This window comes from Crocodylus siamensis, chromosome 4 (assembly GCF_052110815.1).
Source record: "Crocodylus siamensis isolate JL-2025a chromosome 4, ASM5211081v1, whole genome shotgun sequence".
Classification (NCBI taxonomy): domain Eukaryota; kingdom Metazoa; phylum Chordata; order Crocodylia; family Crocodylidae; genus Crocodylus; species Crocodylus siamensis.
The window spans coordinates 35426228-35453838 of NC_143398.1; the positions used below are offsets into that span (position 1 = coordinate 35426228).

The 27611-nt window shown below is 37.0% G+C and overlaps 1 protein-coding gene across 5 annotated transcripts in view; it reads right to left on the reverse strand.

Annotated features, from left to right (window-relative positions):
- BRD1 (bromodomain containing 1) overlaps positions 1-27611 on the reverse strand; it is a 112501-nt gene that overhangs the window by 45066 nt on the left and 39824 nt on the right. For 4 of the 5 annotated variants that reach the window (XM_090042109.1, XM_090042110.1, XM_090042108.1 and 1 more), the window contains exons 3-7: positions 16686-16842; positions 6249-6380; positions 2821-2949; positions 1842-2154; positions 560-820 (exon numbers count right to left, since the gene is read on the reverse strand). In XM_090042109.1, the coding sequence (XP_089898235.1) occupies positions 560-820; positions 1842-2154; positions 2821-2949; positions 6249-6380; positions 16686-16842 (992 nt within the window). The remainder of the gene's footprint in view (positions 1-559; positions 821-1841; positions 2155-2820; positions 2950-6248; positions 6381-16685; positions 16843-27611) is intronic. The other variant, XM_090042112.1, reaches the window with a different exon arrangement.

Genomic DNA, 27611 nt, shown 5'->3' on the forward strand with positions numbered 1-27611 from the left:
CAATACTGCATAATTATGTTAAAGGATTTTATGCTTGTTCTGGTTACATCTACCATCAGTAACTTACATAGAAACCAATTGGTGGTGCCAGAAACAGAAGTAGTAGTAGTTAAGAGATGGGTGTAGTGACCAAAGTTTTCTGCAATGAATTATTAAAGTTAGACTCCGAATCCATATGTAGCCACTTTAGAAGTTAGTTAGTTTTTCGAAGATGCTACACTCTTATAAATTTCCCCCAAAAAATTGTACAAAAAATTTTTATTTAAAAGTTTGCTTCTACAGCATTTGTTACAATCCTTAAAAAGAAGGAAAAAAAAAAAATCTCACTGCATCAAGTTAGCCAGACAAAAAGTAGGCTGTCAACATGTTAAACTTTATGCTATGGAACAAGTGTCAGCTATATTTTGTTTACAGTCTAGTAAACTTGTTCTTAGAAAAGGAATATTAGTGACATCATAGCAGATTGTACATTTTTATAGAAATTCACACGACCTATTATGGAATGTCTAACTGAAGGGGTTCATACCAGTACCAATTTAAACACAGGTTAAAATCTTACCTTCTTCTTCACCTTCTTGTTCTAATGGTGCACTTTCTTCTTCAAAGCTTCCAATACCTGATTCTATCTGGGGAGGTTGGTTGTGTTGCTGACTTAGTTTGTTGCGAATAATGCTGATTTCTTTCTTTAACAGCTTTGCTCGTTTGCTCCTTGATCCACTGGATTTCATTGCACAGGTAAGATCAAGTTTTTCTAACAATTCTCTCAGCTGTTCTTCCAAGGACATGTGTACTCTGTTAGCAGGATTCAGTAACCTATCCACTGAAGTCAAAACATGTGGAATTTAAAATATTTGTTAGTGTTTCTCATGGTATTAAAATAAAAACCAAACAAAACAAATACAAAACCAAGCAAGCACACACACACAAACTACTAGGAGAAAGAAAATACTGAATACATGTCGTGTTGGAATTAAAAAAATGAAATCCTACTTGAGTCACAAGTTGAAGCAAGTTTAGTAGTCTCACTGTCACTAGTAGAGAAGTGTCAACAAAAATTCCTACTATACTACTTGCTACAATTCTTCTTGATTAGCACTTTTGCTTGAGAGATCCATAACTGGAATAGCAGGGATTTTGCAGGTCAGGAACGAGGTCCTATTAATCCCTCCCTTTAAGAAAGAAATTAAGTGATTTTGCTTCTGCAAGAGCCTAGTGTACGATTAGGATCATAAAAATGATATTTTAATGGTCATTATTTCTTTTCCTTTGATTTGCATTTCATGCCTTCTTCAGTTTACAAACCAAAACAACTTTTTGAGCTGCTAATACTACAAGCTAAACCCAGAACTCAAAACTTGCTCACATTCTGCTCTGTAAAACCAGCTCTATGCAATGCTGCCACCAAATGATTCAACACGGCACTTAAGCACATGCTTGAATTTAAACATGTGAAAAGTCTCATCAAATTACTAGTTAAGTACACTGTATATTTCAGTGGAAATACTCATGCACTGAATTTCAACACACACTTAAGCACCTTCCTAGTCCAGGTTCTCAGTACACAGAGGTTAGAATTCAGACCACTTTCTCTTGATTACTGGTAGGACAGAACAGAATACAATTTAACTTTCTAATAGTGTGTTTCTTCTAATACTTGAAAAGAACTATTTTTAGCAAATGTTTTTACATCAGTAAGCTAAACAAGTATAACTTTACAGATGTGTTGGGAGTACAGTCCATCTGCAATAAATGTACCATTTAAAAAAACCTGGAAAATAAAAATTAATCCAACAGTTTATTTATATTTCTTGAAAATTAATCTCTATTTAGAAATTTCTTACCATCTTCCCAAGAGAATGGCTGAGGTGACTCTAGTTTAGGTCGCTCAGGTAAGTGCATTCCAGTTTCATCATTAAAACCAACTGCCTCAGCATCTCTCCTAGCTTGCCTCAGAACAACACCTCCTTGATCTCTTAATCGCACTGCAGCTCTATAGAATATTGTATCCTTAGCATTGTATTTCATACAGTTATCTATAATGAGATTAAAATCTTCTTCGAACTCATTCAGGTTGTTATAACCTTGGGCATCTAACCGTTTCCTCATTGTAGAGAAATCCATTGGATGTTTAATATGATCCAAATAATCTGGAACCTAAAATAAGAAAATGGAGAAATGGTAAAATAGCATTAAAAATAGCTGATGTTACATTACCAATAATTATACCAAATCTAGATTTGCGTTTATATAATTACAAGTGGGGAATTTGGTGTATAATCAGAGTTCCATATACACCTGTCAGCTAACAAGCAAACTTAAAAACTATTAATGAAAGTCCAACACTTTGTTTTTGGAGTTATGGAAGGATTCAATTATATTTTTGTTGTATGCACTTGTGATAAATACATTCTTCTGATTAAAAAAACTTGAACTCCTTACCAAAATAAGTAAGGCTACACAGTTTCCAAGATTGATTTTTCATACAAAGATGAAGATACCTCTTCAAATATTTTTACTAAGTAACTGTCAACAACTTAATGTTTAAACAAATGAAAATTAAGAAAAGAGGTACCCTTCTGAACACTATACTTAAAATATTGAAGCATGGTAAAAAATACATGTTTAAAACTAATTATTTTCACATTCCCCTACTGGGAAAAAAACGTAATCTTCCTGTTTTTTCCCCTCAAACTTGCAATACTGTAAAATAACGTTCCATGTGATATTCTCAGTTTCTCAGTACACCCGAGTAAAAAAATAAATAAACAAATCAGACCTATAAATGTAACGAGAATGACTCTGGAAATATAAAACACACACCTCCTTAAGGTTCACTGGCTGAGCAAATATGCGAGCAGAATCCTTTTCTTGCAGTTGGTCCAGAACTGATCGCAGAAGTACAGTGAATGGAGTGAGCTGAAGCTCCATAGCAACTTGCTCAACCTTGACCTAAACAATAAAATAAAAATTATTATTATTTTTCAGACAAAGATGAGACAACTAAATATTTTGCTGCTGCAGTGATCAAGGTAAAACAATACTTAGACATGGTATTTCTACAGTGTTCTATGGCAGGGGTCATCAACTGGTTGCCACGCACCATCCTGCACTTGCTTGCCACCTGCCCGGGGGAAGCTTGCATGGAGCAGCTGTTGCTGCTCCACATCCAGCCACATGTCACTTCGTACCCCGTCCGGCATTTGGCCGCCAGGGGCACACTGCTCTGTGTCCGGCTGCTGGGGGTACACAGACACAAAAAGGTTGAAAACCCCTATTCTATGGTGTTCACTCTTCAACTGAAATGTTGAGATATTTATATTTCAAGTATTATGATCCCAAATGAGAATGCTACTTTTGGCAACATTGATTAGTGATAACTTTGTGTGCATCTTCACCATATTGAGAGATTTTAATGTTTAATGCTAGCATGTTCTTTAAAAAACATCTGATATATATTCAAATTAATCTTTAATACTTAAGGAGGCATTACTATTAAATCACTTAAATGTATATTTAATTTGATAGTACTTATAATGTCTTTGAAGTTGGGGGGGTTGTTTTGGTTTGGTTTTTTAGGAAAAAAGGTAAGAATAAAAAAAAGTAAGCATTAAATAACAAGATAGATAGATATCTCTATAGATATACAGATCTATCTCGATATCTATCTATAAATAGATAGATATACAGACAGATATATAGCAAAAGCCATGTTATCCGGCACTTCATTAACTAGCATGTTCTATTAACAAGTATGCCGGTTGATGCCAGCCAACGTGGCAAAAATGAAACGGGAAACAGGACTTACGGATTCGAAGTCCCACTTTGGGCCATGGTCCAGGGCAAAGCAACTTGCACGGGGCACCCCTCCCTGTCCCCTGGCACACTGACACCAGGAGAGGGGTGGGTGGGATGGCACGGTGCCTGTCCCCTGGCACACAGATGCACCGGATGCAGCATGAGGGGCATCTTTGCCTAATCAGGCAAAGGCGCCTCTCAAGTAACCAGCATATTTGGTTATCCGACACCCCCTATTTCCCATGGGTGCTGGATAACAGAGCTTTTGTTGCATATATATATATATGCTGTATGGGAGAAAATATGGTAATTATTAAAAGCAGTATTTACTACAGTTACGAGAGGCCCAAACATTTGAAATAATTATTTTGATTTTACAAGCAATTTTTATTTTCTTGACAACTTGCAGTAGAATGCATGCTATGACCATTTTTGAGTTTTATCCTGATTTTAATATATACACATACACACACACAAACATGTGTATGTATGTATGTATGTATGTATGTATGTATGTATGTATAATTACAAATAATTATATAGATAATGAAAATAAAGATAAAACTCAAAATGTTTACAGCATTCATTCTACTGTAAGTTGTGGTGGCAACTGTCGATCCTCCTGGATAATGGTGTATGAATGAAGGCCACCCAGACCTTTGATACATATGCCTGGAGGAGTGGAGGCTGCCCAGACCTTCCATCCTCCCTTTAAGCCATAGTTTCTCAACCTATGGTACATGTATCCCCAGGGGTATGCAAGACCCAAGCAGGGGGTATGCCAACACTCTCTCTCTCATGCCCTCTTTTCCTCTCTCTCTCTCTCTCACCCTCTTTTCCTCTCTAAACTATAGCAAAAAGTTTGGTGCATCGTACATTGTGCGGCTCTTTAAATTCTCCAGTAATAATCTGGCATGCCACGCTTTGTGCAGCACTGGGGGCAGCCCTCCTAGCTTTGGGCAACATCACCTCTACTCCAGGTACATACTTGAGTTGTGCACCCCTGGTGTAAAAGGTAGGAACCCTACCCACACCAGATTACACATCTGTTAGAGCGTGGCCTTATTTACACAGACCATATTCCAACATATAGCACAACTGGTCTGTAAATATAAAATCTCAGGGAAAACTGAGTGTTGGGGTACTTCTTAAAATTTTTAGAAGTTAGGGGGTACTTGCTACTTAAACAGTTGAGAAACACTGCTTTAGGCCACTGAGACAGAATCCAAAGACCAGACTAAGTCCAGATGTTTGGTGCCTCCACAGCTGTAGTTGCAGAAGTGTCTAGGAATTGAACCCAGGTCTCCTGTGTAGTAAACAAGGATTCTACCACTGAACCACAAGGGGAGCCTACTGGAAGTTGTCTAGAAAATAAAAATTGCCTCTGAGATTAAAATAAGCTATTTCAAATATTTGGGCTTCCTTTAACTGTAGTAAATGTAATAAGGCCATAATAATTACCATATTGTCTCTCATACAGCATGCCTCTGTATATAATACACACCTTATTTTTGAAAGGCAGCCTGAAGCAACAAAAAATATTTCCTTTGTAGTAAGTGAATAACAGCAGCTAGAGAGCTCAGCCTGCTCCCAAGCCTGCTGTCAGCCTCATGTGCCAGATGTGGTCTGTGCACCAACTTTGCACATGGCCCTGAAGCCATATCATCAGGCTGTTGGGATCTGTATTTTGCACATATAGCGCACACCCCAATTTCCACCAACTGGACAGGAGCAGGTTATATGCAAGAAAATACCATATGCAGCATCTCAAAAAATGGGCACACACAAGTTTCACTGTATTGGCTGTTATAATGTGCAACGCATATCACCAGCAGACATCCTGGACACCTACAGTATTGTATATTCGAAGCAATGCTAAGTTCTAATGTAGTGACATGTTTGAAGAAGACAAGCATCAGCACAGTGAATCAATGTCTGTATTGCTTATGACAAAGTGTGCAGACATTTCTGAGACACCTAATTCTTAAGATTTCTTTTAAATATAATTAAGAACAAGAACAAAAAAACCCCAAATCATCTGACATTTTCAGAAGATTCTTCTCACACCAGGGCCTTTGACCTGTGCCTCCTCTAGAGACTGCCTTGGGCCTCTAGAGACAAAAGTCTACCTATCTATCTTCTCAGGAGGATACAGGTTATTTTGGGGTTGTAAGCACAGTCCATTACTAAGAGACTTCAATAACTTCTTTCTACCCATCAGATCTGCTCCTAGTTTACAAGTAATATGGATTTCATTTTTTTTTGGTAAGACCCATCTATCTTCTCAAAATATAGACAAGATTTTACAAAAAGAAATTGTGTTTTTATTGCGTACTGTTTTATATCAATAGAAAAAAGAAAATAGCACAATCTATTTATATTATAAAAATCTTTTTATAATTAGCAAATAATTTTCTTTCAAAGTTTAAAAAAAATTGAAGTTGTCCATTTACCTGTTCTCTTTTTAATTTTTCACGTTTCCGTATAAGTTCAATCAACAAACGGGCTCTTTCAAGATCATGTCGTAGCCTTTGCCAGTATTTTAATTTCTCCTTTAAAGCTTGCATTTCCTCATCATCTTCTCTCTTTAAAAAAAAATCAAAATTCTTAACTTGTACAATTGGTCTGCTGTATTGTAGAGTAAAGCAAGGTATTCCTATGAAAATACAAGTTACCATCCTGTATAGTTTCTAGCATTCAGAAAGACTCCAGGTCCGTAGAATGAAGAAAACAAGCCTACTGCAAGGATATAACTTCTTATTTCTAAATTACTTATCTGGAAATAAGGTCTATGAAGCTGACAGCAGTAACACAGAAGAGTTTAGAAAAATATCGGCTATAAATATGATCTGCCAAAGAGGCTCTGAAATTGGATACCAAAATCCTGGACCAGCAAGAATTGAAAGTACTGCGAAAAAATATACTGAGTCCCAAAAGAAGACACTTTTTGTTTTTCTCTATTGAACTGTTTTGACAACATGAAGAAATAGTGATAACTAGATCACAGCGACAATTTTAGAAATGTGGAAATGGAGAATTCTTCACTATGGGAAAGAGTGAGAAATATTAGATTTAAAAATTATTAATATTAGTAAAGTTAGGAAGCTGTTCTGACTGCAAATACTGGGAACTTCAACTGTGCTAAGTAAAAGGATCTTTTCAGAACAAAATCAATGGGCACTATGGCAGCTTACAGACGTAAAAAACAAACAAACAAAAAATGGCATTTTAAACTTAGCACTTCCCTATGGCAAATGCAGCTTGTGCCCAAAAGAGGTACCGGGTTAGCTTGCCCAACATCAGTATAGATCAAGCACCTCTGCAGGGCTTTTTTTGGCCCTTTTATCTAGTAACTGATTGAATCAGCTTTAGATAAAAGGGCCAAAAAAGCCCCTCTGAAGCATCCACTCTATATAGAAGCTATAGAGCCAGGTCCAACTAATGAGCTGCTGCTACAGGTAAATCACAACCTTTGTTTTTTTTCCCCCATGTCTGTCACCACTCTACATGACAAAACCATACAAGTACTGGTTCAAAAGAATAATTAACTCAGATGAAAAATAAATAAGAGGCATTTTATGAAGAATATGAACAACCTGTCCCTATAAAAAATAACTGTATAAATGCTAGTAGTATTTACCTAGATTTGAATACATAATGATAAAAACTGATAGTACTGGAAAAAGAAGAAATAGTAACAAAAGAAAAAAGGAGGAATTAGGTTATTCAAAAATGAAAGGCAAGTCACCAGGAAACCCAAGTGCGAAAAAATCCTGTAATGAATGCTAATCAGTCACTAGAATGACCTATTTATAGAAATAGCCAGATAAGTGCAGATAAGACTTAAAAAAAAAAAAAAAAAAAAACATGGGAGAAGGAGACCCAAAGTTTAAGCAAAATCTGTACAGTGCTTGGCATAGAGGGTCAAAAGGGGGTTGGGGGAGTAGGGGTTATTAAGCACTGTTAGAAAAATAAAGATAAAATCAAACGAAACAAAATCAGCAGTTTACTGAAACTGAAGGAGCACGTGTGTACGAGCAGGAATGGAAAGACTAAAATATACCCATTAAAACCTGAAATGTCAAAACTATTGTATACATGCAAAGACTGCCTGGCTAAGTAAGGGTACAGCTTGGCTAAGTACTAAAGCTATCAAGCGCACAACTGAAAAACCCTCTCAGTCCTTCTATTAATTAACGTTACTAGATGCCCCACGTCAAAAGTTCACGAAAAAAATTTCAGGATAGAGTATCTGAAAGGGAGGCAAGGAGAACCAACAGATCTGCAGTTTATAAATAAATACTGGTACATTTCTGCACAGTATTTTATGCTTAACATGTTAATAATTTTAAGCACTCAAACAAATGATATGGCTGTCTTGTTACACCATCACTACTGTAAATATTTCATTAAAGTTGAGAGTTCTTATCATGTTAATTTGAAAGCAAGTTTGTTCCCCTTTGTACTTCCAAAGACAGAAAGAAAAAAGTAAAAACCAGATATTTTGGACCCCTTTTTCTGAAACCATTTCAATAATTACCATTTTATATTTAAATGGAAATAAGAAATCTTGACTTGGACCTGGAAAAGCCAAGTACCAGTGTGAGAATTCTGAAAAGCCCTCTTTATTCCAGCAAGAAGACCCTCTAGCAAGTGTATTCCCTGCCCCCACCCTCTGCCAGTGCACTCTCAACAATGACTTACTCTACTGAAAGGTCTGCACTGGGATTACAGTCCTCCATGTTTCCATATCCAACTATACTGGTTGAAGGAGACAGAGATAACTAGAGAAGAACTGCCTTGAGCAACTGTTTTTAGTCTCCTTTCTCTCTATGAAAAGGAAAAGGTTTGACTATATATCCACATTAGGAGTATTTTACCAAAAAAGAAAATACTCTGTTGTGATACTGGGATTTTGTTCACAAAAGTATGTCAGTCAAGGACCACACTGCAGCCCTGACCTTACTTTAAAATTTAAAAATGGCCTCTGCCTACCTAGGCAGACGGAAAGACATAGTGGCCTGTCAACACACATTTACTCATCTACTCAGGAGATAACTAGAGTTCTTTTAAGTTAACTTTTAGATCTCATTTTAGGACCTTCTAACAAAGAAACACAATGGAAAAACTACCCCCTAACAAGATGCACGAAGTTTATTGGTTCTGCCTATCAACATCCTATGCATGTCTAGAGGATTTCTTTTTCCTCTGACAAAAAACATCAAGATGTTCTGTTGACATAAGAACAAAAATGCAGAATGAAAAGATGCAACTTCTATCCAAATTGATTCTTATTTGTCACCATTCTTTTAAAAAAAATCGCTAGTTCCCTAACCTGCTAAGCAAAAGAAATGAACAGAAAAAAATGTTTTTTACAATAAGAAAGCTTGATTGGGGTTGGGGTGATGCCGGCACTAAGGCACATGGTTGACCTCCCAGAGGTCGCAAGTTTGAGGCCATTGCATAAATGCTTATAGCGTGGCCTGACAAGATTCCAATGAACCTGCAAACTCTGCTAAATATCTTGTCACAAGGACACGAAAAAGGAAAAGAAAGAACTGGCTTTAAGGGAATTAACACACAGTATGGAGTAGTCAAGTATTTGGGAAGGGAACATGAGCTGTGTGTTGGATAACTAGTACTGTCCTAACTAATACTATCTTTGCTAGGAAATTTATACCATAATAAATCTGAAGACATTTTTACAAGCTTATAGTAGTAAACAGATGTGTGCAAATACTTTGAAAAATTAAGATACTGTAAAGTTTTATTTTGTTCCCCTCTACCCATTTCTGGCTTGATAAAAAGTAGGAAAAATTTGTTCCAAGAAAATGGAGACTCATCTACTGTTTCTATTGGATAAATGAAAAATGAGAATGCTTTGCCCCCCAAAGGCCATATATGATGGCACATTGAGCAGTTTTTGCTCTAGAGATGGTTACAGAGAGCATAGCACTTCAAGAACAAATAAAGAAAATCTGTCTACCAAAGAAGAGCTGAGGACTGATTCTAGCTCCTTGTATGTGGCTGAATCTATATAAATGGTCTATAAAGACAACAATTTGCAACAAAGGAAGCCCTTCGGGACAGAAAGAGGCCAAAGGCCTATATCATATTTGTAACCCTCAATGTAGGGGCGTCACAGAAAGGAGGGAACATTGCCATAAATTAAAGCAATCTCAAGGGCCGATCAAACTTATGCCAGAAGCCATATTTGCTTCAAATGTAGCCCAAGTTTCTGGAGAAGCAAAAGGTAGCTTAAGGTCACCTTTGCTACCATTAGGCTTTGCTTATGTGCTGTGAATCTGGCTCCAAAGCTCTATTCCCAGATATACCAGAAATGACTTTGTACAATTGATATGTCCACCTATAAAATGGGGAAGCTATACTTCCTCGCCTTTTAAAACAGGAACACCAGCATATGCACCGTAATATAGACTGTAAAGCACACATAATGACACCAGTTAGCAGAAAAGGTGAAAAACTGGTGGTCTAGTCTTCATCTCAAGTACATTTTCTTCCAGTGGTTAAGACCTCCTTTTTTTCAATCTCTATTAGACATATGTGAAAAAGACCATTTTAGATACTTATAGCCTGGACAAATTCATTAGATTTTTATTGTGACATTAAAAAGCACCTCTAGCTTATCCCACGACATTCTCTGAAATTTCAAGTTCCTAACCCAAAGCTATGGAATCACTATCACTCTTCAAAACACAATTGGGGAAAATACCTTTCTTGAGTTATTAAATCTCCTTAAACCCAATGAGCTACTGATGGCACAATGTGTGTACTGACATTTGCTGACTCCCAACAAAAAGAATTATATTGGTGGAAATTTGTATGTCAAACAGCACTCAGCAGAAACAGCTGAACTGTTTTGAGAATAAATGAGGAAAGAACAGGTATTTTCCATATATACAGTTTCCAGCTAAGTACTGCAAAATACCTATAGGTAAACGCCAATATAGCTTTTAAAAGAGTTCCCTGAAGAGAATTAACAACTATACCCAATCACACATAATTATGTCAGTCAGGAAGGGAAGATGGTGTAAAAAAAGCACACCACTACACTGTCAAAACTTTTAAATGTATCCCAGACTTCAAAAGAAAAAATGTGTTTTTTTGAATGGGCACAGGTATGTTTCTATAGCAAAATACAGACACAACTTACATGAAAATAAGCTTACCACTGCCATTATAATTACTGAACACCTGAAAGAACACCAACTGAGCAACACTTTCTTTGACTATGCTTACATTAAGAGACCTTAGAAATAAAGGGGGTGGAGAGGGTATTTGCAAGTTATTTTTAACATGCTGACACATATCCTGGCAAAGCTGGCATAGAGTGAGCTTAGACACCAACAATCCATCTTTTCTTTTACTGGTCTAAATTGACTCAAATGCATTTACTTCAACACTAACCAGAAGTAGCTAAATGAAAGGTGACCAAAATACAGCCCACTGAGCTGTGTCATTCAGCCTGCAGGGCGCTTACCAGGTCTGGAAATTTTGCAGTGTGTGGCATGTGGCAGCGGTGTTAATTGACGTGGCTCTTGGAGCAAAGGTAACCAAATGCTGCAGCTGCTTGCTCAGCCATCAAATTTTTAGACCTGTGGGGAACCTTGCAGGCTGGATCTAGGGTTTACAGATCCTGAGGCAGCAGGGGTAGAAATCTGGAAAGGGGAGCAGCAGTAGCTGCCACAGCTTTGGAAACTGCAGCAATTAATGCCACCACAGTCAAATCCAGCTTTGTAGGCCAGATGATGTGAGCCTGCAGGGCCAGATTAATTGGCTACTGCTGGGCTAACCCATCTAATTCATCTAAATAGAACTTATAATTTTTTTCATTTTTGCAATCAAAATGAGCCATATAATTATGTTAGCATAGGAGAAGTTTAAAATGAAGTAAAATAATATATCAGTTATCTACTTCAGGTTAGAAGTTTTCATGAAATCAAAAAAACCAGTTCATAAGCTCTTACCCTGGGTTTTGTACATTCTGTCATACTAGACCAAAAAATCTGACCTGGGGTCTCCTGATTTCTGCAACACATTGATAATGTTGCAACTTGGAGTGAATTTAAAGGCAGGGGAGAGGACGGATGTAAAATATGTTAAGTTTCAAAATGAGCGATGTATTCTGTTGTGAATTACAGAATGTAATTTAAAATCAAACTTCCAATTTTGAAGAGTTTTTCATTTAACTTTCTCAAATTTCTGAACTATCATAAAAAATAATTTACCCAGCATAAGGAAATACGTTGGAAACTACATTTTGACAATAGGACAAGGCAGAGGAATATTTTGGAATTTATGCATCCAGCTGCTGAAGCTTTAGCAGAGACAAGGAGATAAATCTCCTTTTTATTTTCTTGCAGTTTGACTGGAGGCAACTTCTGTAATGCAGAGAGGTCTAATATATTTGTTCCCCTATTCAGTGTATGACAGTCAAGTATCCAAGTAGGCCAATATAAAAAAACAGTAAATGTCTGCCTCTATATCTCATTGTTCTGAATTAACTCAGTAACTGCATGTTGATTATAGAAATATGTTCACTGCTGAAATAGTTAAACAAAGTTGCTATTTCGTTTGTCTTTAATTAGGTTTCAAAATTAAAATTTAAACTGACGTGAATTCATCTAACTTGAACCTGAACATTATGACTGCTTCAAGCTGTTTTCAATTTAAATGTGAAACAATCTCTGTATACACTTATAAATATTAGGGAAAAAATACAGGAAAAATTTGATCAGATTTAGCAGGTATATTCTGCTACAAGAGGTATATTAAGGCAACCAATTCTGCAGCTGCAGCATTTGTGAATCACAAAAGGCACTGCTCTTCATATATTTTTTGTTTTTACAGAAGGTTGCCTAGATACATAGATAATATATATCAGAATCTAATAAAAGCATTAGAATACAGAACAAAAACAAAACAAAAAACCCTATAAATCAGAGAAAGTGGTTACAACACAGATGTACTTTAAGTCCATAAAGGTGATGTGATACAATTATGCTTTAATTAAGTTGTAAAACCACATGAAAGCCTTTAACTTGGTAATCACCCTCTCTGATGTAAACACGGAAACTGCCATACCATCAATTCTCTCAGAGGCAATAATAGTTTCAGAAGGAAGTCCAAGAAACCTGAGAAGTGTCCGTTAGGGAATAGGAGAAGTATGTTGGTAACATTTGCCAGGCTTTTGGCTGACATTATTTCTTCTTAAAAACAAAACATAGAAAACATATATCACATCAAATGTAATGAACGTTCTCATTCAGGCTGTAGAGAAGGCCTCGTTCATGTCTCAACTGATCCAAGTCAAAACCCAGGACAAAAAGAAAAATGGCACAGCCCTTTACACATTCATCCCTTCCAAGATGCAATGCTGCTCCTCTGCCAGTAGGTGGCACAGGAGAGCACAACATCTGACAAATGAGTGCCTAAAATGACTGGCGAATAACTTGAAGGAGCCATGAGTAACTAGCAGTATTGTGGGGATGGGGAGAGTGAACATATTTTATTTTGCATACTTTACAGGTATGTAAAACTGCACAGCAGACTGATCTGTATGATCCCAGGAAAAAAGGCTCTCAGGAAATGAGACATCTCTTTACACCAAGACACTTTCCTGAATTCTACTGAGCTCATAAGAACAGTATCTATTGCAAGGTTGTAGGTTGTACCCGTGTTGGTCTAAGGACATTGGCAGACAAGGTTCTTTGGGTAAATCTGGTATTTTTATTAGATATTTGAGTTGGTCTAATAAAAGATATCAGTTTATGCAAAGTAACTAATGCAAGCAACTTTTCAAAGGTTAATTATGCTGTTTTAAAAAAAGTCTCTCTTCCTTTTTCATTTTCTAATTTGGTGCCATTAAGTTTTGTTTGACTTTCCCTTGTTCCTGTATTATAAGAAACAAGCTTATTTAGAGTGCGAACAAAGTAGTAATGCCAACTCCCTAGATTTCAGCCCTAACGTTGACTCCTGAACCTCAGGAGTAATCAGAAGTAAGCAGCTTTGTCTCAGTGTTTTTCAGACTGTTCTGTGGAACCCTGGGGTTCTGTGATAAATCATCAAGGTTTCTGCAAAGAGATATGGGATAATGGCAGAGCGGGCTGGGAGACAGTATGCTACCGTTGCTGGCCAGGTCACCTAGCTCTGTGTCAGCTGACACAGCCCACAGAGCCAAGACTAGGGGTTCTGTGGCAGAAAAAGTGATATGAAAGGGTTTTGTGACTTGAGGAAGTCTGACAACCATTTGGGGTCTAACTGCTAAAAACAGTGTGGCGTCTTATCTTTAAAAAAAATCTCCATACTTTAAAGGTTGGTAATGTTTAATTCTAAATAAATAGCATTCATTCCTGAATTCAAGACTTGCTACTGCACTTCAAACTTACACCCTACTTTAACCCACATTAATTTTCAAGTATAGACAAGTTCTTAAATACTAAGAAAAACAGGTTTATATTTGCAAATTCTCCTCCAAGCTTATGAGTGAAGAAAAAAAGGGTAACCAAAGCTGTTCATGGGATTCTTTTTGAGTTTAAAGGAATAAGGTACAAATAAAGCTTCAGTCTTTCTATTTGATTTCAAAGCCTATATATAATCAACTACTACCAAGTTCATATTTTCCAATTAGGATTCTTTCTTTTGGCAGTAACTTCCAGTTTAAGTTAAAAACAATCTTGTAATAACAACACTGATATTTATATTATTGTATTGGTTACACCTAAAATTGAAGTTACTTGTATTGAAGGAGAAAACCCCGTCTATTTTTTTTTCAGATTTTTTTATATCAAGAACATATATAAAGATTACTCATCAAGATCTTGAGCCTGAAGACTGTAAAAAAATCACCCATCTGACTGATTTGAACATATACACATTTACATAAGACTGTGCATAATTTTGCAAAGTATCTATGCTTTGAAGAATAGCACTGCATAATATTTACAGTAACAACTTCACTGATCTGTTGCCTAGGCCTGCAAGAGCAAACGGGTGATTTGTAGTTATGCTAGTTTCAAGAATAAATTAGGTTTAAAAATGGGCATACACTGACATTTAGGAGATACTCATTAAATAAGGAAAAGTACATCCTGCACAATATTTTGGTAGACAGCTCCAGATACGTTCATTTTAAAATTACTCGATTATTTTTTTTAACTGGCTAATATTTGAGTAAAGTACCATAGTTACCGAAATTAAGGGAAGGCTCCTTCATCCCCCTCCACCCCACCCAATTAGCATGGGAGGAAAAACCCCTCATCTTATATTTGCATACAAGGAAACTGCATTAAATACATTGTCTGGCTTTGAACTGCTACTAAAAGCAGCATGTCAGTAACGGAAACCAACTATGAAGTTGATTAAATGTAGTCAATACTGAGTACGCCTATAAAGTACGTAGCCTATACTGGGCAAACATGCTGATGGGAACCTATCACAAGAATAGGTTAGTACAACCCATCTAAAATATACGGCAATGCCCACTGATAGCAGTCCCCCTCAGCACTGACTCTTTTTCAAATCATGTTGAGCCACTACACTGTATACATTTGGATTTCCTCTTCGCTCTCAGAGCTGAGCTGTTCCTTTCTCCCCCACTATTTCCAATGATTCCTATTTTCTTCACCACTCTTAGATGTCTTACAAAAATCACCAAACAGTGCACCCAGAATCCCTTTGTTGCTCCCTCTCTCAGCCTGCTGTGTATGATTAGTATGGCCCCATCCTCCATGAGGTAAAGTAAGCTCAGGTCGCCCTCCGCCCCATCAGCATATAATTTTTGGAGGATACCAGGACTCATGAACAATGGGTTCAAGTCATGAGGGAAGGCTAATTAGCATGTTGATCCTTTGATCTGGAATACACACACATACTCAGCAGTGCTGTTTTATATAGTAAATCATGAACCTTTTGGCTTTGAACCAATATCATGCATAGTACTTTGTACTATACATAAGTAGGTGCCAAAGTGCTACTTAAAAGTATGTTTAAAGAGTACCTGTGCTAAAACTTGCAGCAGTTTCAAAACAAGTAAAATGCATCAGTTCTTCCTGTGTCTAATTAGGATGCTAAAACTGGGTGATGACTAGTGATGTTTCCCTTTTGATTTCCATTTGTTTTCTAAATATATATATGATTTTTCAGTTTGTCCAACTGTTGTGTATCAGACTGAAAGTCATTTTCATGCAGGTCAGCATAAGTCTATGCCTCACTTACATGTTATGTAAAACATGGAAGTGGGGCTTAAAATGGATCTGAAATAGTACAGAGGTTGTTGTCTATAAAGAGATGAATTTGACCATTAATGAGTTAAGTGGTTATCTTTGCTACCACAGATACAAAACAGCAGAATCACGCCCTTGAAATCCAGCGTATTTGTTTAACCTTTCCCTTGTTTGCAGGATATTCCCAGAATTTTTCTTTCTCCTCTCCATTTGGCCAATGTTATATTTTTACTCCATTTGCTTCTAATGTCTCTTTCAAATAAAAATGCACTTTTGAGTTTTCCTGGGGTTTTAATTGTGTAAAAAAAGTCATCCAACAGTGATGGCTGAGATATTAAGGCCAGAATACTATTTTAATGAGTGATGTTGGAAGTATTTTGGAAATAGTATTGCCTTGCTACAGCACACACTAGAAAATAGTACATCCAAAAAGAGACTTTAAAAAATAAACAAGTTTACAGGGGCTAAGTAACAGTCATGCTAGTATTACTAGGATATTTTCATTAAGATTATTTTTAAAAAGGAAATCATACCATATTGAAACACAGGTTTCCTAATCTGTTTTTATTGTTCTGCTCTTTATAAAATGGAACTAAATTAAAAGAACTATAAATCCTTCTTTTCAGTAAGAATTGTGCTACATACCTGTTGTGTGTTTCTTTGTGACTGTAAGCTGGACTGCAGCCTTCTCAACAGAGGAACTCCATTCCTAGACAGTCTTTTAAGTAACCAGTAACTGTGTACTCTTTCAACAAACTGCTTCTTCCGTTGAATGGCCACCTGATTCATAATTTTATTTAATCTAAAATGTGGAAAAACTGAAAGTTTAATTTTTGCAGCAAAGCATCAAACATGTCTGGTTATGAAAATTTTGCTATTATAATTTCAATTTCTTTCAAAAATATATATTGAAATGTATAAAGGCATGGCATTCTTAAATTACAAAATTTCTTTGGACTAAGTTTTACTTGCTTCAATTTTATTTTACTAAAAAAGAAATACACATTCTTAAAACAACAGCTATTTGACACTTCCATTTCTACCAACCAACAAATCATTTTATATAAAAGATGTGTCTGTTTTCGTGGATTGCTAACTCATAACCATATTCTCAAATTAGACCTGAGTGTAAAATCTCAGTACGTTTAGAAAACCTGATATTTAAATGATGACCAGAAATTACAATCTTAAATTCCTTTAAAATGTTCAAATTATATTTGCATATTACTATTTTATACAACAGATTATAGTTTTCCTTTTTAAAGACTGAATTTTCAGGTTTTTCTACATACGAATTTAAAAAGACACTAATTATTAAGATACGTAAGTATGCTGTGGTGTCAAAGTATTCATGCCATTTCTTTGGTAAGTAGGCAGAAAATAGACTTTTCTAATTTAAAAATAAAACCCTGAAGATAAAATACTGTGATTATTTTAGTCTATGTGCTTGAAAGCACGTGGAGAACTCATCAAGCTTCAGTGGAAATCATGCATACATATGAATCACAAGATGAGGCTACAAAGCAAGTTATGAGACCCCTAAAGAGGACCAAAAGGGATCAGAACGTTTCTGAAAAGAATTCCATCTGTTTTTTCCTTTTTCTTTTAAATGGTAAAAATAAATAAATAAAAACCTCTAAACACCCTGGGCAATTGGTGTCTAAATCCCCATTTAGACTAAATTCTACCACAAATAACAGTTCAGTTGATAGATTATATATTTATAAAGCTAACAGCTGTAAATATTGTACATTCATTCATTCATTATTAGTGTATGTCAGTTTAGGAAGGATATTCATTTCTTGCAGACCTCTTTTTAGTTTATGACTAATCTTCTTCCTAGCTTGGATCATTATTTTATCTGCAGCCACTGTAAGATGTCCATGAGGGTTTTTTTAAATAAGAATTAAAAAACCCTATACAGACACAAATTCACACAGGTACTTAGGCACCTAACTCCTATAAAAAGTAATGGGAGTTAGGAATCAAAATAACTTAGTGCTTTGAGGCCATAGTGCTGTTTAGAATACTTTACAGTGTAAAATGTGTGACATGACACATTCCCGAGACTAAGAGCTGAGAAATTAGGTGGGACCTTTCAAAATTTGAAAGCTGTTGCTGCAAACAGGCTCTCTCTGACTTCAATTCCCACAATGAAACAAAAAGAACTCACAGAGCTTCAATGACCAGTTTTGAGCAGGAAGGAAAGCCATAAAGAGTTAGACAATTCTCATGGGAGTAGAGGAAATCTGCTAATTCTTTACTCAGAAAGATGCTCTTCATACCTTCACCTTTTGGAAACTAACGTGCTCTTATGGTGTCTCAGTAAAACAAAAACTGGCAACAGTAAGTGCAGGAAAGATGCTTTATTTCTACAGCAAACATTAACACTGTGCTTTTATGTAAAGGTATAAAATATATCTCCAGATTCTTTGGGTCTTTTCTGTTAATCCAACGGAAAAAAAGAAATATTTTTTTAAAAACAGTGAGCAGTGGAAGCCAGTGCAATTTCCAAATTTAACTAGAAAATCTGGACACCTCTGACCTAGGAAGAGGTTATAACTGGTAGACAAGTCAGAAGTTATCTAGAGGGTAAGGGTAAAATTGTCTAAGCCTGAGCAGCCTAATGCTCCTAAGTCCCACTGATTTTCAACAACCAGTTCTAAGTCACTCCTGAAACTGTTACCTAAAAAAAAAAAAAAAAAAAAAAAAAAAGAAGAAATCCAGACTACAGTGCTTAGAAAGTATGTAAAGATTTCATATGGCTGCTTTTTACCTGCATGGTAAAAGGTGCAGAAAGATGTAGGCTGCCAGGGCAGACTTACCTCATTTGGAATCTGCTTTGATGCAAACATGATAGAATTAATGTCCATTATAGTAAAGAAATGAAATTCAATATCTATTTTGACACTGCTTTCCTGGAGACAACATATGCTGAATCATTTACAAAAGATTCACATAAAAATGCCTGGAGACCCCAGAATAGGTACACCTCAACATGAACAAATCCAAGGTATTTTCAATCAATCAGATGCATTCAATTATCAACCATAACAGGTTTACAAGGTATAATTATCCTGCTCAATAGGGGAATATTGAATTCAAAGATAATTTTATCCAAGCTAAGCCAGGAGTTTGACTATCAAAGAGAACAGACATATACCAGATTCCCCTCCAGACTTATAGAAAGAGACAACCAACAGTGACGGCTGAGATATTAAGGACTGAATACTATTGTAGTTGAGTGATGTTGGAAGTACTTTGGAATTAGTACTTCCCTGCTACAGCACACCAAAAACACCAGAGAACAGACGGACCACTTCAGAATCTACTCACTGTATTAGGCCAAGGGTGGCCAAGCAGCAGTAAACATGCCACAAGTAGCACAGGCAGTCTCTGTGGTATGAACACCTAAACCTGAAATGACTTGCACTTTCACTGTCAATAAAAGCCTGGCTTTGACAAAAGAGAATCTGGTCACCGAAGCAACCTTTAAGAATATCTTGGGTAGGGGTTGGCAACCTTTTGTCACTATGGGCCACTACTTGCAACTCAGCCCCCTGGCACAGGCAACAAGTTTCCACCCCCAAGAGTACCTAAGGCATCTTTACTTAACCTTGCCACCGATTCATATAGCCAAGTGATGTCAAAGGCTACAACATCTGGTGGTGGAATAGAACAGAGAGGGCTTGGTAGACGGAACAGAAGAGGTAGGAATATTCTGGGGATGCTTCTTTTAATGCCCAGCTGCGGTGTGCTGCTGGTCCCAAGTTCCCACAGGCTAAGCTGGATTCCTTTCAATCCTAAATATGCTGTCACTCTCCCAATATGGTACTGTGACCCAGATCTTCCACAATTATTTAAAGTGAATCATATCTTCATTTTAAGATACCTGACTTATGAATGGGCTTCATGTATATGTTATTTATGTACAAGTCCTTCTGATGAGACTAAGGTAAAATTTTCCAAAAATACAAGACAACAGTTATGATAATTAGCAGGAGAGAGTTATATAAGTCAGTCAGGTTCTAAGCGCTCCGAAATGAAACGCTTTCTGTAGGAATGCATTTTCCACAATTTTGGATTGTTGAATTCTGAAGTCCTATCTACCATGTATCCTTAAAGCTACAATTCCAGAAGAGTGATTTTTATTAAATTTCATACTAGGTGTAAGGAAAAACAAATAATATTCTTGAAACAGCTATTAATTATGCCTTAAAACAGCCAAACAACCTTACTGAGTGCATATCTCACTGGTTCACAGCCTTTTTGGACTGGGAGCACCCCTCTATAGATCATTTTTCATTTTTGTGAATTGAGTGGCACCACCATTTTTCATTTCTGTACTGTAAATTCATTATTGTGAACTGAGCAGCACCAAATATTAAAAACTGATTTTTATATTATGGTGCTTACCACCTTGCAGATTGCTGGGCAATGCGGGAGGGGTACTGGCCAGGTAAGGGAGGTGGGGCCGTAAAGTAATTCCCCAACTCTATCCCTACGTCAGTGTCCTCACTGTTCTAGTTGTCTCATGATCCAATGCATTTTCTCTAATTGAGTTAGAGGATACATTATGAAAGTGAGGGAGTTTCTTTAAACTCACAATTTCTGCAACTACCGTAGTAAAAATCACCTCACCCATCACACCTATACTGCCACAAAAAGTAATTCAGAGACCTGTCATTTCAAAGGTATCTATACAGCCCAGCACCACTAAATTTTGGGACACGATAGGGTGTCGCCTACTGTTGCAAGAATAAGGTCCACAAAGCCAAAGCACAGTCTTGCTGTTATCCATTTGCTGTCAAATTCTGGCAGCTATATTCCTATTACCTGGAACACAATACCAAACAATGAATTGACATGTATGCCACACAGGTAGAAACTATACACAACAGTTAGTTCTGGAAAGTAAATAGAGATTTAACTCCAGCAATTCCAGAACCTTAACAGTGGCAGAGACAAAAAAGCTGGGATCCTTTCAAAGTTGCCATTCTTGATTGATGTATCATTCATACCAGGAAATGCACTTCCATTTAGAGCATCAAGATAAATGTAGCTTGTGTGGATGTCACCATCACATCTGCAGTATATATTATATTAATAAAACCTTTGTACCTTTTTGTTGTGGTGGCAACTGCACATAATCCCTAATCTAAAGAAAGCACTTTGGTTTATGCATGTGTCTTAAGTCCACCCCTGTTCATGAAAGAACTCACGTATGCGCTTAAGGTAAAATTAAAGTAACCTTAAGCACATACATAAGCACTCTTGATTAGGAAGCTTTTTCCCTATATTGGGAGTATTCCTAACATTTCAGATACCTACTACACTTCTGAACAGCCATTTTACATAAACAGTCCACCTGAGTATGTTTTACAAAGATAGTACAGTTTAAATCATGTATAGAACTCATTCAGAGCTGGAAGCAAACCGTGTACTACTAACCCATTGGAAAGCTGGCAGTTTTCACTGTTAAGACACTTTTGCCACTAACTGTATAAAAGGAAGATACTGAAATGTAACATACCAGGGCTGTAGATTGAATACTCCTCATGCTATACCTTATATCAGTCTGGGAGGTAGTAGAAAGAATAGAAAGCATTAAGCAACCCATATTTGGGAATTAAAATTGGGGCAACTCAAGTTTTTAAAAATTAAATGGCAGCATCAGAAGCTATGCAGTTTTGCAATACTGGACCTTGCCTATACTAGAAAAGGTCTACTATTACTCCTATACTGACATACCCTCCTAGCGCAGTTTACATACCATCCTGAGTTGTTTTGTTGCCATAACTTCAACAGCAGAACCTGGATCATTCCTATCTGAGTGGTTTGTTACCCATTTAAATCTGTTGCACTGGGTTGCCAAATCAAGGGAAACCGCAGTTTGTGGTGGGCTCAACTGCCTCATTCAGCTGCTCATGACTGGTCCCACACAGCTGATCTGGAGGAACAGCAGCCTTTCAAATAAAAGCTGCAGTACAAAGCTTGAGTGCCTCAACAGTCCAGCACAGCTGTTTGCTGCTGCTCTGTATACTCCCAGTTATTTTGCAAATGGTCATTTTCACTAGGAGGGTAAGAACACTAACCGTATGAAGTACCCAAGTTCTGCTGTACTAGTTCCCAGAATGAAAGGGGCTAGACAGGGGACTTCAGTTAAACTGCCAGTTGCAGCAGTTGCCTGTTGATCACATTGTAACAAACTCTGGTGATCTATGTATTGGTTAAATGCATACACTTTCAGCCTGTGATGCAACTGCACTCCTGTTAAGTGCACAAAACTGTATTCCTCTTCTTTGCAGCTTATGGCATTCTACTTATTGGGCTGTTATAGTAAAATAAGGCTAATTTGTTATTCAAAGGAAGACTGATAATGGTAGTAATTGGTGCCAATAATTAATTGGCCGTTTTCAACTTTCGTAAGATGCATGTTGTATGACATACAGTAATAAATGATTTTTGACAATTACGAAAACCAAGTACCATCTATGCACTTTGGTTCACTGTACCAGAACGCTACAAGATTTGTATTTATACATACAATGCTTAATGTACCATTTCTCACTACAAGAATCTAGTGTGTTCTCTATAAAAAAATTACACGGGTAGAATCAAATCAAATCACCATCATTTTGTGCTCTTCCATGAACTCATCATCAAAACATAAGATAATTATACAAAACAGAATGGGTAGTTTTCGAAGTCAAGATCTGCTGCCAAGCATCTTGTGATTGTACCAGTGCTATGGAGGGCAAGGTCAGGACCTTTTATGCACAACAAAAGCCAATTCTATTGTGGTTTAGTACACCTGTACATAAGGAAATGACTATTCCACTACCTGCTGATTAATTAGCCAACCCATTTTGTGTACAAATCAATAGGTTCCTTGGAAGGGATTCAGTTAATTAACTAATAATACCATAATTACAAGTTTTTCTAGTGACTAATTAACCAGATTTCACTGTATTAGATGTTCAGAAAGTGACAGGAACTTGCCTCTGAGAGCAGCCACTGACAAGGTTTCTCAGTTTCACTAAAGCCAGGCAGTTTCAAAGCTACTAATACCAAGACACTGACAACACCAGGTGGTTAGCAAACACCTTAATGTTTTCATTAAGATTGGGTAAGTACATACCCTGGATAAACATACAACCTACTTTTCCATATCAAGGCTATTCACATACAGCATATGGGCAAGCACTTCATAGCCAGTATGACTGTGTCTATACTGTGATCCCAAAACTGACAGGACCACACTTGATGATGCATTCACTAGGAAAGCGAGTTAGTTACTTTACAAGTTAATGCACTTTAAATTCACTTCCCAGCTTACTGTGCACTACTTCCTTAAGCACATAAAACCCTTCTTTTTAACTCTATACATGAAAATAATTTTCCACACTAGGGAAAAAAACCTTTATTATTATATGTTTTCATGGACTCACTGTCCTAACTGTAGTCTCAGACCATCAGCAATTAACAAGGGTGGAGAGGAGTGCCCAGCTCCTAGCTGCTGTCCCAAGTTTCAGTTGCACAGGTTTGGGAAAATACAAAAATGTATTGCTTGGACAAGTGATTCAATATATTTTTAACCACTTTAAATATATACTGAAATAAGGAATATGATACGTTACAATGCAACAAGACGCCACACAGTTGTTACCAGTGTATGTGCATGCCATGGCTGTTTCTGGGAAATAAGCTAAGATTTAACTTCAGTGACTCCAAAATCTTAGTGATCACATAGATCAGTGGGGGCCAAGCTTTTTGGCAGGCATGCCACAAATTAGCCATGCACCCTCCCTGAGTGCTGCTCCAATGCCCTTCCCCTCCCCGGTTTACTGCTGTGCTTTTTGCTCCCTGCCTTATCTGCCACTGTGCTGCCCGTCATCTCCTTGATCTGCCACATGCCACAAAGAGATTGCCTGTGTTACTTGTGGCCCACATGCCACAGGTTGGCCACTGCTGGCATACGCCAATAGTTGGGATCCTTTCCCAATTGCTGTCCATGATCAATTTATCATTTATGCCAGAAAATGCACTCCCATTCACAACTGCAAGATAAATTTCAATTTCACTGGGTGAATAAGGAAACCTAGCACACTATTTCTCTACTATCCACTAGTTCTCAACTAACCTGAAACAACTGCCCCACAGCACACAAGTAGAGAACTACTGGAAAAAAATAATATTAAGAAGGCCAGGCCTGTGACATACTGAAAATCCAAGACAACTACTACTGCCTTTAATGAAAAGTCACTTAGCATACATAATTATAAAACATAATACATAATTATAAAAATGTAGTTTGCAAGGTGCTCGCACAAAAACAAAATAACACGAATACTTCCATCATAAGACTCAAAAATGTTTAAGCTGCTCTATACAAAAACTTAATATTGGAATATCCTTTTATTAAGCACTTCTCTAAAAAGACTGACATATAACCTGTTTTTCAAGCTGTTAAAATAACTTCTTCGTTGATCAGCATAACTGTTCTATTATGTAAGAGTTTTATTTTATGAAGACTTTCCTAAAAACTCTTGGGGAGAAGGATCAATTTAAAAATTCAACTGAAAGTGTTATTCAATATAGATAAAGCATTCTTTTGGTAAGATCCACATTCACAATAAGGAGGTAGTACAAATGATGAGAGGTTCAGATACAAAAACCAAACCTTACCTCTGAAGTATGATTAAAAAATGAAAAAGAATTAGAAATTAGGCTGTCGCACTGGTGTGTCTATTCCAAAAGGATTTTATTTGAAATATATCCCATAATATTGACAACTGAAAGCAATCAGTTCTGCTAGCAATTATTATGCATTATCCAAACATAATGCTGCATTATTCACTTTAATTGGTGGCTTACTCATAGTCACCGATTAGGAACTTAATAGCAAATAACAGGAGTACTGCAGTTCAGGATAAAGACTTGGTTACAAGACTACTGCAAGAAAGCTTCTGCTATACTTGACTTCACATTAAGTTTTCAAACTATGTAAACCAATTAAAATAGAATACATCTGAAAAATGTATGTTTTTCCAGTAAAATCGTATTAAATTTATACAGCGGAAACTCCTTTTCTAATACCAGCAGCACAGGATCAAATGCCAAAACTTACGTGCTTAAAAGAGACAACCAACAACTTGAAATCTAAACAACTTTGAAATAAGAACAAGAATTAAGAAATCACTGGGCTCAAAAATGGTATAACACATAAAGATCTGTGTTAATGCAGAAAAATAAGAAACTCACATTTCTAAAGAAAAACTCAGAAAATGAATGCTAATACATATTCATAAAGTAGTTAACACCTAGCAATATTAAGGACCAAAAGTACATTTGAGTATATATCTTTAGAATATACACTAGACTTTAATATTGAATTATTATGAACCTTGATGATAACTCTTAGCTAAGCTAACCATCCTATAAAAACCCTATCATGTAACATAAAAAACGTAGTTACAGTAATCTTAGAAATGCTGGAGAACTTAAGTTTTCCCTTGTGAATTCTCTAAACAAGATCAGTGTAAGAGTCAGAACTTTCTTGAGTTTTGAGATCTTCATAAACTTCATGAAAATAAAGATTTTCATAAATTGAAGGAAACTTTACAACTCTTTCATATTATTGCACATGTGACTGCTGCTCATCCATTAATGATAAGGAAGGGGTGACCCTGAGCAGATCAGAAGTGACTACATGGCTCTTGGCACAATGGTGAAGGGAACAGAGAGGTCTGGGTCATATTCTCATTGATCCTTCCATTCAAAGGTAAAGGAACACCTATAAGCAGAGCTATCCAGGAAATCAATACCTGGCTGCATAGATGGTGGTGCCAGCAGGGCTTTGGCTTCTTCAGTGATGGGATGGTACTCCAATAAGGGCTACTGAAAAGAGATGGGTCCACCTGACAAAGAAGGAAGAGTGTCTTTGTATACAAGCTTGCTAACCTAGTGAAGAGAGCTTTAAAGTAGGTTCACCAAGGCATGGAGACAAAAGCCCAGAGGTAAATAAGGAGCCTGGGGACCTGGAAAAAAAAATTAATAAGGGGAAGCAATAGCAGAATCCTTAGCAATGTTCTCAGGGATAGGAAAGGACAGTTAAATACCTGAATCACTAATGCAAGAAATATGGGGAACAAGAAACAGAACGTATGAAAGGTTCTAATACAATTACAGAATTATAATTAAATTGGGATTACAGAGACATGATGGGAAAGTTCGCATGACTGAAGTATGGTCATGAATGGGTATAGCTTATTGAAAAAGGATAGGTGGGGAAAGAAAGGAGAAAAGTGTTGCTAAATGTACATAAAGATGATCCACATGTATTCAAACGTGCTGTATGAGAAGGAAAGTAAGCCTGCTGAAAGCCTGTCGGCAAAGGTTGAAGAGGACAGCAGCTGGGGGAATATCATGGTAGACATCTGTTAAAGGTCACTAAACCAGGAGGAGGTGGTGAGAGCAAGGTATTTTTTTTACCCAACTGACAGATTTCCAAATCACAGGACCTGGCTCTCATAAAAGACTTTAATTATCGGTACATTGCTGAGGAAAACAGCACAGTGCACAAGCTGTCCAGCAAATTCCTGTAGTGTTAGGGATAACTTTTTGGTACAGATAATAGACATGCAAACAACTGGGGGAAAATCTCATTGACTCAGTGCTCACAAACAGGGAATTGGTTGAAACTGCGAAGATGGAAGATATCATTTTGCGGCGATTGTCACCCAAGTTAAGGGTTCAAGTTCGTAAAAGAAGAAAGGAAAGATGGCAGCAGAACCAGGATGCTGGGCTTCAGAAAAAGCAGATTTCAACAGACTTGAGGAAGCAGCAGTCAGAATCCTCTGGGAGGCAAGTTTAGGGAGGAAATGGAGTCCAAGACAGCTGGCTGTACATTAAAGGGATGCTCTCAAGGGAACAAGTTATGGCAAAGTGACAGAAGAAAGTGAAGCACAACACATCAGCCTGGCTAAACGGCAATTGCTTCAGTGAGTTGAAACTAAAAACAGGAATCCTACAAAAAGTGGACACCAGGTCAGAGTACTAGGAAAAAGTATAAGAGCATCACACAGGCATACAGTGAGAAAAATTAGGAATGCCAAGGCACAATGAGATGCAACTTGCAAGGGATGCAGATGGCAAGAAAAGGGATTCTACAAGCATGTCAAAAGCAAGAGGAAGACCAGAGAAATCACAGATCCCTTATAGAATGGGGAAGACAATCTAGATATGAATGATGCAGAGAAGAATGAAATATTTAATACTCTCATTTACTTAATTCTTCACAAATTGAGGCACCTACCACATGACACATGCAGTTTTCAGCAGAGACAGGGAAGGAGACAAACACACTACAATGACAGCAGAACAGGTTAGGGATTATTTAAAAGCTAGATGCTTTCAAGTCAGCAATGATAAATAGGACACACCAGAGTCCTGAAGAAATTGGATGAGATAATTTCAAAGCCACTGGGTATCTTTTCTGAGAACTCATGGAGATCAGGTAAGGTCTCCCACAATTAAGGAGGAATAAGAAGGATCCGAGGAATTACAGAT